The 13,438-nt window shown below is 43.9% G+C and overlaps 1 protein-coding gene across 3 annotated transcripts in view; it reads left to right on the forward strand.

Moving 5' to 3' along the window:
- COMMD7 (COMM domain containing 7) overlaps positions 1-13,438 on the forward strand; it is a 33,761-nt gene that overhangs the window by 6,702 nt on the left and 13,621 nt on the right. The window contains exons 3-9 of one of the 3 annotated variants that reach the window (XM_059897583.1): positions 85-187; positions 9,252-9,308; positions 9,389-9,426; positions 9,888-9,978; positions 10,295-10,344; positions 10,738-10,786; positions 11,324-12,778. In XM_059897583.1, the coding sequence (XP_059753566.1) occupies positions 85-187; positions 9,252-9,308; positions 9,389-9,426; positions 9,888-9,978; positions 10,295-10,344; positions 10,738-10,786; positions 11,324-11,400 (465 nt within the window). In that variant the 3' untranslated portion in view covers positions 11,401-12,778. Of the gene's footprint in view, positions 1-84; positions 188-9,251; positions 9,309-9,388; positions 9,427-9,887; positions 9,979-10,294; positions 10,345-10,737; positions 10,787-11,323; positions 12,779-13,438 lie in introns of those variants that run through there. The other 2 variants (XM_059897585.1, XM_059897584.1) reach the window with 2 other exon arrangements.

Below are 13,438 nucleotides of genomic sequence, written 5' to 3' on the forward strand. Positions count from 1 at the left end.
ATAAGGAGCGTTCCCGAGTGTGGGCCTACAGTCCTGAGATGCTTAGAAAGTGAAGCCCTGGTTTGTGCTGTCCCCTCTCTGCAGGTGGAAAGGTTTCTGGCTCAGCTCTCTGAATTTGCCACCACCAACCAGATCAGTCTCGGTCCCCTCAGAAGCATCGTGAAGAGCCTCCTCCTGGTTCCAAATGGTGAGTAGCCTCTCCCGGCAGCCAAGGCCAGAGACATTACTTGAACATTCCCTCAATCCACCGAGTTGGCAAGTGTGCTCTGGGCACTGAGCCAGAGCGTTTGGTAGTGAACCAGACATGGGCGGGACTGCAGTCTAGGAAGGGAAGCCAGGTAAACAGATAGCCATGGGAGAGTATAATTGCGGTCTGCGTCGCAGCTTCCGTGCCCAGACTTATCTGGTCCTCTACGTGATAGGTGCAGAAACTGAGAGTAAGAATTTAGAAACTTTTATGACAATTTGACGAAGTCTCTTGAGTCTGTTAATTTTTTTAAATGGGGCTTTTTTTTTAACTGTGGTAAAATAATACATAAACATGTAATTGACCATTGTAACCATTTGGGGCTTATATTTTGTATGTGTTTTTTCATTTCATAGTTCTAGGGATTAATTTTCATTGTATTTTACAAAAATATCAGTCCATGATGGATTGAAAAATTTAAAAGATAGGTCTTTTGCTGCAGATAGTTTGAGAAGCAGGGTTTGCCTTAGAGCAATCAGAGAAAGTTTCTAGCCAGAAGGGAGGTGATCACAAAGGTTGAGCTGTAGGGCTGTCTGTCGTAGCACTGTTAATGACAGAGAATAATTAGAAGCAATCAAATTACCCAACAGCTGGAAATCGGTGTAACGAGTTGTGGTCCATTTTTAGAGGGGAGTATCGCGGTGGTCAAGAATTCAGTTTGAGTTAGTAGGACCTGGGTGTGAGTCTGGCCCTTGATAAGTAGTGTGACTTTGGCTAAGTACCTGATCTCTTTCAACCCCTAGCAACAACCGTCCCCCAGCAGTTGTTCCCCTCCATCTAAGCTTGTTTTTGGTGTGTGCATGGAGTTGTTTTGAAGATTAATTAAGATAATGTAAATAAAATGCTTAGCACAGTACCTCAGCAAAAGGTTGTTCTTATTTTTCAAGTTATGTAGTAATTTAAAAAGATGCTGTTGAGGAAAATGTAATGATATGGAAAACCTTTCACAGTATTCTGTTTAATACTGTCTGCCACTGTCCTATTTTTGTGTAAAAAAAAAATGTTAACTGTGGCTCTATCTGGGTAGTAGGACTGCAGGTTGTTTTAATTGTTTATTTTTAGCTATGTTTTGTCTAAAAAGTTGCAAGAATTAATTTGGCAATCTAATTAAAAGTTAATTTTATTTAAAGAGAGACATGACATTTGAGCCCAGTCTTAAGGAATGAATAAATGTCAACCGGGCTGAGAGGAAGTAAAACAGCATCCCCAGTTGGCATATTTTAAAAATCAGTAATAAGCTGATCTTCCCAAGATCTCAGCGCAAAGGTGCATTAAAAGTTGGGTGCTTGATTTGTTTGTTCCTGTCGGGCCTTCTGTTATATCTTAGTGCAGATCCTTTCCTTTGCCGTGTCTTGTGCTCCTAAGGTTCAGGCGGTGTGAATCAGAACATCCCTGAGGTTTCCAGCTGTGAAATTTTATGATCCTCTGTTTGTGCAGTTCTTGCATTCTTTGCCCTCATGGCAGGTTAAAGCATGAGAACAAGGCTGGATGGGAACTTGCAGTCTTTTTAACACAGGAGTAAATTTTCATTATAAACTTAAAACTGCAGAGCTCTGGAGAGTCAAAGGGAAAATCCCCTTTTACTCTCATCCCACTCTTGTCTCTAGGAATAATCACAGTATAATTTTGGTGTATATCCTTTTTTTTTTTTTTTTTTTAATTTTATTTATTTATTTTTGTCTGCATTGGGTCTTTGTTGCTGTGCGCAGGCTTCCTCTAGTTGCAGCGAGCGGGGGCTACTTTTCGTTGCGGTGCGCGGGCTTCTCATTGCGGTGGCTTCTCTTGTTGTGGAGCATGGGTTCTAGGCACGTGGGCTTCAGTAGTTATGGCATGCAGGCTCAGTAGTTGTGGCTCGCAGGCTCTAGAGTGCAGGCTCAGTAGTTGTGGTGCACGGGCTTAGCCGCTCTGAACCATGTAGGATCTTCCTGGACCAGGGCTCAAACCCGTGACCCCTGCATTGGCAGGTAGATTCTTAACCACTGTGCCACCAGGGAAGTCCAATGTATATCCTTTTATATTTTTATATACACTGATAGACATACACGTATGCATTCATGTAGTTTTGTTTTTCACAAATGGTAATAAACCATAGAATTGCTCTGCGGCTTGCATTTTTTCATACCTAGTACATCGTGGAGATCTCTCCACATCAACTTCATTCTTCTGATGACTGCAGTGTACCTTGGACTGAATATATCTTCTTCTAGTTAATCCATTTCCTGTTGCTGGACATTTTAGTTCTGACTCTTCACTCTTAGAAACAATATCGCAGTGAACGTCCTTAGGAAATCTATGTTCTCAACTTACATGAGCATTTCGTAGGACAGGTGCCCAGAGTGCAGAACCAGGAGTACTTATTCTCTTTATTCTCATTGTCTAGCCTGCACCTGTGGGAATGGGGAAACCTGTGAGCTGTTGAGGATACTGGTTTTTCAGGAGATCTCTGTCTGGTGTCCCTGCCTCCATTCTTTGCTGTCCTTCTCATCTCTGCTCCCCACCACATTCCATCCTGCCAGACTGCCTTAATCCCTCCTAATCCTTGCGCTCCAGCCTCTGTTCTACCTCTTTCAGAAAGTCTTCCCAAACCATTTCAGTCCACGGTGACTTCCCCTTCCTCTCAACAACCGAGATAGGTTCTTTTATCTGCAGCTCTCGTTTTGGACTGTAATCATTTTGTTTTCTGTTGATCATGCTGTTTTGTGTGTGTCTATCTTGTGGCCCTAACCTAACAGACAGTTCTTTGAAGTCAGGGGCAGGTCTGTACTACTTTCCTAAGCCACAGTCACAAGTAAAGTGAAGACATAGAGCAGGAGCTTTTAGTACATGCTAGGTGAGTTGAGCTGAACTTGGGAGACCCTGTGATCCTCCCAGGGGATGCTGGGTGTATATTCTTCAAGCAGGATTGATTATCAGTGTTTATAGCAGACTGCTTTCTATAGATGCAGAGAACACTGAGGTATGCTGAGTTCCAGGGATGGGCTTTGCAAGCTCACTTGGATTTGAGTCTTGGTCATATCACCTAATGTAGCTGTTTGGCCTTGGACAAATCAGCCTCTTGGCGCCTCAATTTCTCATCTGAAAAACAGAATAATAAGAGCAGTTTATGGTGTTGGCGTTAGGAATAAATGAGTTAGTACAGTGCTTGCTGAACTTCAACATTATTTATTGATTGTTCAGTTAATTTCAGTCCTTTGCCTCGATATCAGATCATCAGGTAAAACGTTCCTTCCTTCATCTAATGGAGAGGATCTGAATTCACCTCTTGACTATTTAATGCCCCAAAGCTTTTCAAGCTTTTCAAGTTCTAGAATCGAAGTCTCAGGTTTGCTGTACTTCTCAGTAGCTCTCAAGAATTTGTTTTACTCTTCTTTTTGTTCTCATACAGTCTGACTTTTCTCTTCCTGGAGAGTTTTTCTGCTTGAATTCTCCATTTCTTCCAGAGCATCTCCTAAGCATCTGAGGTAGCTTGTAAGTCTCTTGGCCTCTTCCTCATCCCTTGGCCTGATGTGCCATTTTCTTTTCCTTTTTTTTTTTTTCTGCACTGCACGGCTTGTGGGATTTTAGTTCCCCAACCACAGATTGAACCCGGGCCCTCGGCAGTGAGAGCATGGAGCCCTAACCATTGGACCACCAGGGAATTCCCAATGTGCCATTTTCTTTTCAGTCCCAAAGGCTGCCATCCCAGAACAAGTTCTTGGCCCTTCATGCCTTGTTACGGCAGCAGCATCTCCGCTTCTGTTCTCCCGTCCCAGCTTCCAGTTTGCCCTGGAGTGTAGTACAACTTGGACCCTTGGATCCTGTTGCTCCTCTCAACTGTTTTATTTTGCATAATAAATTCTGTAGTCCTTAACTTGGCATTCAAGGCCTTCCCCAAGCTAGTCTGAAGTGTAAGGCCCTCATTCTCTTCCCCTTCCCTCATCCTGGTCCTGCTTGTACAGTAAGACCTCATTGTAGAAGTGCAGCTTGTTAGAGCTGAAAGGACCTGGAAAACTCTCCAGATCAGTCTTCCCCAGATTGGTGTTTTCATCCAGAAGAGACTTCAGTGGCCAGACAGGGTCATAAAATACTGTCCCCGCACCCCCCAGCCTTGGAATCTTGGAGATTCACACACACATTAACATATCTCAGGCTCTGAAAAGTCCTGCAGTAAAGCAACCTGCTTAACCAGTATCTGTAAAACAGTTAACCATGGACCTCTTCTTTTTTTGGAGGGGGGGAGGGGGGCAGGGGGAGGGTCAAGTAAAAGCTTTGTAAAGTGCTGATCTAGTCTGATCTTTGTCTTGGAGATAAAGAAACAGAGCCCTAGAGAGGGGAAGTGACTTACTTAAGATCTTACAGTGGAAAAGCTGCTGCTAGAACCTCCCTTGATTAGCTCAAAGCTTGTGGGGTTTTTGGTTTGGGTTTTTTTTTTTTTTTTTAGTGTTTTTCTTTTACTACTTAGTATGTAATTCTTAAAAGCACCTGAGATCAACCTTTATCATCCCATGGACGAATTGCTTCATCTGCGCCCCACTAATTCTCCTCATTGCTCTCCAAACTGGACTATTTTTAAACAAATCTCAGATATCATATCGTTTCATTCAGTTCATTCAATTCCTAGTTATGTATCTCTAAAAGATAAAGGACTTTTTCCCCCTTATCAAGTCGCTATGCAATTATCATATCTAAAATTAAAATATGCAGTCAGTGTTCAGACTTCCCCATTGTCTCATACATTTTGTTTGTAAGTGGCGTTCTCATCAGGATCCCGAGAGGGCCCCCACCTTGCATTCGGTTCCTAGGTGGCCCTTGTGTGCTCACTTTTCACTGTGGCTCCTTCACAGCTCTGGGACCTTGAGCCAAGTCACTTAGCCAAGCCACTCTGAGAATCAGTTTCTTCAGGAATAAAATGGAGCTAATACTAGTAGCTCATACATTGTTGCAAGAATGGAGAAAGATGGCGGTCTAGTGGTTAGGACTCGCACTTTCACTTCCGGGGCCAGGTTCAGTCCTTGGTCGGGGAACTAAGATCCCATAAGCTGTGTGGCGCAGCCAAAAAAAATTAAAAGAAAATAATTTTAAAATAAAAATTAAAAAAAAAACATTTCTTCCAAAAAAATGGAGAAAGATAAATGTAAAGCGCTTGCTTCAATAATGAGTGGTAGCTACACTGCCGCTGGTATGATGATTGATTGTCAGTATCATCATGAGTTGTCTCCTAGAAAAGATTACAGATAACTTCACAGTAGGGCCATAATTTAAGCGGTTTTTACTTTAATACATTGCAAGATATCTGGCCCTTGTGGGTACTCAGTAACTGGTTGTTTTTTAAGAAAAGGTGATAACTCCCTTTCCCCACTCCCAAAGGAGTCTGTCTGGCTGGGCCAAAAAAGGAATAATCAGCACTGAACAATAGTCACAAATGGTATTTAAACAAATGTTGAACTAAGTCCCCCAGGGTTCCTGACCTTACCCTGCTCTGTTACTTTTCTCTGTGGCACTTTTCAATAATACTCTGTATGGCTTTACCTACTTGTTACATTATTGTTTTGGTCTTTCTCCTCCCAAAAGATTGTGAGCCTCAGGAGAACAGAGATTGTTGCCTGTTGAGTTCATTGATGTATTCCAGGGTCCAGCACAGTGCTGGCACATAGTGGGTGCTCAGTACATCTGTGTACAGTGACCATGACTTCTGTTTCCCCGTGAACCTCGCAGGGGTGGATTCAGCTGGTCAGCCTTGAGGGTCAGTAATGACTGAATGAATGGGGCTCACGGTGCTCTCCCATCTGCTTCCTCCTCCAGGGCTCTTCACCAAGGCTTAGTTCTGTTGCTTGGGCTTCCCTTATTATACTGAATAAACTTACATAGATTTTGGCTGGAAGAATAGTGTTTGCTAATTTTCCAACTGTTTCCTGAAACCCTCACCATCACATACACCTCTGTCTTGTCACCCGTCCTGTTTGATGGCAATGGGGGTTTGCCTAAGGCAGCTGTTCCTGTGAAAAGTGGAGCTCAAGGACTTTATAAACCATCCCAGATGGTTATCTGTGTTTAAAGGACATTCTTAGATTTCCCCTAGTGACATGTTCTGGTGACTCCAGCCCTGGAGTTCAAAGTTTACTATCTGACATAGGGTCAAGGCTGCAGGCCTGTTTTGTGCTTAGGACAAAGGAATCACCAAAGGAAAAAGCTGAAAAAGAAGCCAAGGGCCTGAGGCCTAGCACAATGCAAATATATATATACATATGTATATTTCCAAAGTATGGCTCCTGCCTGCCCCAGGTAATGAGGTGACATCAGGACGGAGAGCTTGCTCTGGCCCCTGCAGCTTGGTAGCCTCTGTTGTCAGTCACTGTCAAGGCGTGGCCTGGTACCGCCTCCCCAACAGCATCTCAGAATGACCTGGAGTGGAAAGAGCCTGGGTTTGGGCACCCTCTGGCCTGTAAGCAACTTTCTCTGCCACTTGCCAGCTGTTGTGGCCCTGAGCAATTAATTTAATTTTTTTTTCTTGGGGTGGGGGGCATTTTTTTTTAATTATAGAAAGTACAAGAAAGAAAACAAAAATGGCTCACAATTTTACTATCTTCACATAAAAAAACCAGCGTGCAGCTAGAACATTTTTAAATGACACAAAGAAAAACAAAGTCCCACCCAGTCCCTTTCCCAAAAGATATCCACTCTTAAGTTTTTTGTGGATATGTTCAGAAAAAATATGCCTTACATCTGTCTACTTAGCTATAAGATAAAGATATAATTAAAGCTAGAAATAAAAATAGATAATATATACTTCTTTATTTATACAAAAGGGATTACACTGTGCAGACTGTTCTTACCTTTCCTTTTCTTCTTTTAATTATATTTTGCAAATAGGCACATCAAGAGCTACCTTATTCTTTTTAAAGGTTGCATAGTATTCCATTGTATGTTCCGTATGTGTTTATTGAGTGCCAACCAATGAACAGTGCCAGGCACTTTTTTAGGAGCTTGGGACACAGCAGTAGGCAAAATGGACCAAGTCCTTTTTCTCATCAAACTGACATTTTAGTGGGAAAATTGACAATAAGTATGTAACATAAAGTTGAGTAGTTATAAATGCGATGCAGAAAAGTACACTTGAAGAGTGGTCAGGGATCCTTTAAGAGGAGGTGCGATTCAAGTAGATTCCAGAATGAAGTGAGGGAATGAGCATGTGCGGATTTGAGGAAGTGTGTTCCCTGCAGAGGGAACTGCAAGGGCAAATGCCTGGAGGTAGGACCCTGCCTAGCAAATTACAGGAGGAGCTAAGCGAGGGAGAGAGCATAGGGTTCTAAAGAAGGCCAGATCCTGCCGGACATTGTGAGAGCTTTGGATTATACTATGAGTGAAACAGGAGCTATTAGAGGGTTTTGAGCAGAGGAGAGACATGGTCTGACTTAAGTTTTAACAAAATCACCTCGGCGCCCCAGGTGGTTGTGTGGATGCACCAAAACCAACGTACTGTTCCTGACATTTCATCTCTCCTGCCCACATTGCTGAAGAGCTGCCCACGTAGATCTCAGTGTATTTGGGGGGCATAGCTGCAGGTGAGTTCTTGGCAGTGCAGTCGTTGACTATGGATTTGCCAAATCTTCTCCCCCAAAAGCTTAATCATTCTGATCTTTAATTTCCTGGTAAGTTAAAAGTTACAATAATAATCTCCACTTCAGAGTATTTTGGGGTCATCAAACAGAATATTGGATTTGAACTGGATATAGACTAAGGAGCAGCACCCGTGGTAGCCAGGAGTTCTTTGGAGTGTCTGGAATGTAGCCGCCTTCTTGGAGAGCTTTTATGGCCAAGGTTTCCTGGGGTCTTGCCTTTTTTATTTCCCGGTGGTTTCCTTGCTCGGTCTGATTTTGCAGATAAAAGATTTCCTCCCTTTGTTGACATGGTTTATTTTGCAGGGGACAACAGCCTTTAGGATTGTTTTTCTGGAGTGCGATGGGGGTGGAGGCTCAGGTTTAGGGTGTTACTTCAGGGCCCTCCCTGGATGGTGGTGGATGTCTTCTTACTCTTTGATTAGTCATCTTCTGGAAGACTAAGAAGTGGAAAATTTTAAAGCCGCTGCCAAATCGTGACTCGAGGCTGTAGCCCGCAGGTTAAATGTTGAGAAGCCCGGATTGCTGGCAGCAGTTTGTTTTCAGGAACGGGAGCCTGCAAGCAGACAAAGCGGCTCCCACGGGGTGGGGGGTTCCCAGGGCTCCTGAGGGGAGGTTTTGATAGCCCCTCTGCAAGTGACTTGGGAACTGTAGAGGCCAAACTGCTTAGTCCACCTGGGTTTACTTCCTGAGGGCTGATCTACGGCAGGCTGGCCAGTATGTAGATGGGAACGGTGTATAATCTGCCCTGACCAGTGCTGTGGCCCCTGGGCCCATGTGGCAATTGAGCACTTGGAACGGCTAATGCAACTGAGGAACAGGATAGTACATTTTCTTTAATTTTAATTCATTAAAAGTTAAAGAGGGGAATTCCCTGGCGGTCCAGTGGTTAGGACTTAGCGCTTTCCGTGCCGAGGGCCCAGGTTTCATCCCTGGTCGGGGAACCAAGATCCCTGCAAGCCTCGTGGTGCGGCCAAAAACAGAAAAATAAATAAATAAATAAAGAGCCACGTACGTTCCGTGGTTACGGATCACACGGTGCAGCTCCAGGCTGTTACCCCTGCACCCTGTCTGACCTTGAACTCCCCCACTTGGCTCCAGGAGTCCGTGGCCTTATTTCCTCAGATCAAGTGCCCCATCCCCAAGTCCATGCAGTCTTTTCTTTTGTCTCTGACTTCATCCATACTTTCTGGAGGGGCCAACACTTGTGTGTCACAAAAAAAACCCCAATATGTGCTGCCTCGTTCTCCCTGGTCTCGGGGGCTCCTTCCTCCCCCACTGGACTGAGTGGAGCTGAGTCTGCTCATTCCTGTTGTCGTCCCGGTCACTTAGGTTGTGCCCATTAAATACTTACTGCCAGCTGATTGATTGATTTGCCCTCTTTGACTGATTTCTCCCCTCCCTCCTAGGTGCCTTGAAGAAGAGTCTCACAGCTGAGCAGGTCCGGGCTGATTTCATAACTCTGGGTAGGTGACCACATGGCTGCTCAGGGTGACAGGCCCTGCAGCCCTTCACTGTGTTCATGTCTCCTTCTGTTCTCTTATAGGTCTCAGTGAGGAGAAAGCCACTTACTTTTCTGAAAAGGTATCATAATTCCTCCTAATCAAGGTTAATTAAGATCGCTTACATTTATTTCATGAAGAGAAACAAATGGAAAATGCTGACTAAGGAAAAACCATCAGTCATCATGTGCCATTTCCCAGCTTAATGTTTTTCATTTGGTTTCATGCAAATGACAGACATGCAGCTTTTAAACAGCACTATTCAGTGCATCTCTAATTTTTTCCCTCTGATTTGACTGAATATAAATGTCATACAGTTTTTGTTCCAATCTGGATTAAATCTGGGAATAAAAGAAAACATTTGTATAGTCTCCTGCCCCTCTTGACTCCCCCCAGCCCCCAGATCTGTGCACATAGGCTGAGCCCTTCGTTCTGCATGCTTCCCACTGTCTGTATAAAGACTAAACATGCTGTGTTGGGGGCGGGATGAAGAGGGGGGATTTTTCCCATTGTTATGACTTTGGCTTTTTGCTTTTGTTCCAGTGGAAACAGAATGCCCCCACCCTTGCTCGATGGGCCATAGGTCAGACTCTGATGATTAACCAGCTTATAGATATGGAGTGGACATTTGGAGGTAACTAGTTAGAGCCAGTCCTGGGTCATTTGGGTGATGTAGGGTTGGGTGGCAGAGGCTTTCAGATGACTTTGCTGGGGAAGAGGTGTCCTTGGTCCCCCAAGACTGTTGGGTCCAGCACCTGCTTCTCTGTGTCGCTGTCCACATTCGGCAGCTCTTTCTATCCACGAGTCTCAATAAGTTCACTTCCTGAAAAGCACATTCTGCTGTCCTCATACTGGCCCCTACATGGCTTCTGCTGTACAACTTGCAAGATTGGGGTCTTCAGAATGAGTCCTCAACCAGTCACTTACCGGTTTTCTCTTTTGTGTCACAGTGACGTCTGGGAGCAGCGAACTGGAAAAAGTGGGAAGTATTTTTTTACAAGTAAGTCTTCTCCTGATCTCTGAAAATTGGGAGATTTTTGACTTGGTATTCAGTCTACATCGGGTTTCTTTAATATCCAGTTAAACGGATGTTCCACTGAAGTGCCTTGTATATCTCAGAGCAATGTGGTCAGTCAAAGATGTAGTCACTAACACGCTTACTTTCAGATTAATAGGATCTGGATATTGTTCTTGAAAGTCTGATTGTTCCTGTAATCGTGGAAATTGTTAGACGTTTTGGTGGTGGATGATCCAGACTGCTGCCTAGTAACTCTCAAGTTAGATGCTGGATGCTTTGATGTTTACGTGACAGCTCAGGTTTCAGGAATTTCTTTGCCCTGTTGTCATCATTTTAATTTAAATGTTTTATTTCTCTTTTTCCTTTTTGGATCAGTTAAAGTTGGTGGTTAAGAAAGGAAATCAAACTGAAAATTTATACATAGGTGAGTCCAAATTCCCATTAGAGCCCTTTCCCTTTTTCCGTGTTTTCTTCAGTCATTGGGCTTGTGAAGCCCACCACCAATCATTTTTCCAGAAAAAAAGTCATAACCAAGCTGTGGAGTCACCATTCTGCTGCCTTTGCTCTCATAAATAATAAGCCGTCAGCAGGTTGGAGACCCCACAGTTTGAAGACTTTTAGACCTTTTTGCAAAAGGGAAAGGGTGAGGTAGGAATGGCGAATATCGAAGAGCAAGAAGCTCTTGCTGTAGGAGCCACATCTACTGTCCTGAATGACCCCCTTTCATCCCTTTGTGCTGGGGAGTTAATGCCATTTTAAATCCCCCCCTTTTTTTTTTATGGAGCTGAGAACTTTCTATGTTCAAGGCTTCAGTTCTTTATTATGATCAATTACCTGTCAAGAACTGCTTAGAGGTACTAAACCAAAAAAGAAAAAGAAAGTCTCTGGGTGGAAATTCATTTTCTTGGATGATTCTGTGGAGTTGGAAACATTCACCTGAAGCTGCATTTTCTCTCCCCAGAATTAACCTTGCCTCAGTTCTACAGCTTCCTGCACGAGATGGAGCGAGTCAGAACCAGCATGGAGTGTTTCAGCTGATTTCTGTCCCCCTGCATCTCCACCTCACACCCCCACCCGCCCCCTCCTCCTCCCCGGTGACTGCTCAGAGAGACCTCTCGCTCCCAGGCCTGTGGCCGCTCCTTTGGGCCTGCTTGCCTCTTGGGAGCCCAGGTGCAAAGGTTTCTGAAAAACAAAGGATTAAGTACTTAAGGAGCCTGACAGGCTGGTCCTGAAGAGTCTTTGTTGAGGGACCCTCCTCGACCTATCTCCCAGGTCACCGTTTAGATATTCAGAGAAAAGATTGCATCTCAGATGCAGGGGAGGAAATAAGTTGAGTCACCTCCCTTTCAAAGTTCCAGAGTAAACAAATGGTCTATCGCTCAAGATACGCACTGATGACCTTCCCCGCCAAAGAACAAGGGCTTGTTTATGGCTGAGGAAGAGGTGGACTCCGTGAATGACACACGGGGGAGCCCCCAGCGGAGTTTGTATGTTTGTGGTGGTGGTGCTTTGCTGATCAGTCTTTAGTGGACACCTGTGTAAGAATACATGCTGGGTCTGCTCTGAAAAAAACTAAGGCTTCACTTCAGGTTTTGCCCTGTTGTGTGTAATGAGGTGGGCCTTTTTTTTTTTTTTTTTTGAGGTGGGCCTTTTGAGGCTATTTCAGCTTGTTTTGGTTCAAGCTGACCTTCTCTGGTGGTTAGAAGAAGAATAAAAAAAGTTCTGAAGAACAGGTCTGCATCTGGTCGTCTCTATGCATGGATTAAAGAGTCACCTGCCTTGCAGAGAGCTAGTGCTCTTATCTTCAGAAATTATCTTCCTGATTTTGGTGAGGGCCCTGGGTCTTCAGTGAAATTCACCGTGGTCCAAAGTGGGAATTCGTAAGAGCAGTTCAGGGGAAACTCAGGTTAAAAACTTCATAAAAAGCGGAGTGGATGAATGCTTTGTGTTCAGATGACTTTAGTACCACCTTGGCACGTAAGTTCTCCTCCTCCTACCTCTCCCCTTCCCCTCAGAAATTTTTAAAACTTTTGAGTAGATTATACATGCCCATGATTCAAAAAATACATTGTAGAGTAATTCCTTCTCCCGCCCCATTCCCCACTTACCTAGTTCTCCTCCCCAGAGGGAACACCTGTCATGAGTTTATTCTGTGTTCATGCATTTGCAAATACACAGGCACTGAGTTTGACTTTTCTTCCCACACAAATGGTAGCATACTGTACACACTGCGTCCTGCACCTCGCTTTTTCCCACAACTTGGAAATCATTGCACATCAGAACAGAGAGAGCAGCCTCATTTTTTATAACAAATGGATGATTTATTTAACCGCTTTCTTGCTGATGGGTGTTTGGGTTGTTTCCATTCTTCTTCTTCTTTTGTTTTTTTAATAAATTTATTTATTTTATTTATTTATTTTTGACTGTGTTGGGTCTTCGTTGCTGCGTGTGGGCTTTCTCTAGTTGCAGCAAGCGGGGGCTACTCTTGCGATGCGCGGCCTTCTCATTGCAGTGGCTGTTCTTTTTGCAGAGCACGGCCTCTAGGCGTGCGGGCTCAGTAGTTGTAGCTCGTGGGCTGTAGAGCACAGGCGCACACGGGCTTAGTAGCTCTGCGGCACGTGGGATCTTCTTGGACCAGGGCTCAAACCATGTCCCTTGCATTGGCAGGTGGATTCTTAACCACTGCGCCACCAGGGAAGTCCTTCCATTCTTCTTTCCTTATGAACGATGCTGCAACTGAATTTTATATATATATATATATATATATTTTCCATTTTGCATGTGGGGAAGTATATTTATAAGGTAAACATGTGGATGTGGAATTGCTGGGTCAAAGAATATGTGCATTTATCAAAGTATATAGAAGGAATAAAGCAAAAAGCCCCTCTGCCCTGTCTCCCATTACTCAGTTCCCCCACTGCCCTCCTCCAACAGGTAACCCCTGCTGTTAGTTTCTTAGCTATCCTTCCAGAGAGTTTTTCCCCCACAGGTAAGCAATACAAATTTTAAGTTTTACTCTTTTATTGTTGTTTACACAGATGATTATACACTATACACATTATTCATAATATATCTT

The sequence above is a fragment of the Balaenoptera ricei genome, chromosome 15 (genome assembly GCF_028023285.1).
Source record: "Balaenoptera ricei isolate mBalRic1 chromosome 15, mBalRic1.hap2, whole genome shotgun sequence".
Taxonomy (NCBI): Eukaryota; Metazoa; Chordata; class Mammalia; order Artiodactyla; family Balaenopteridae; genus Balaenoptera; species Balaenoptera ricei.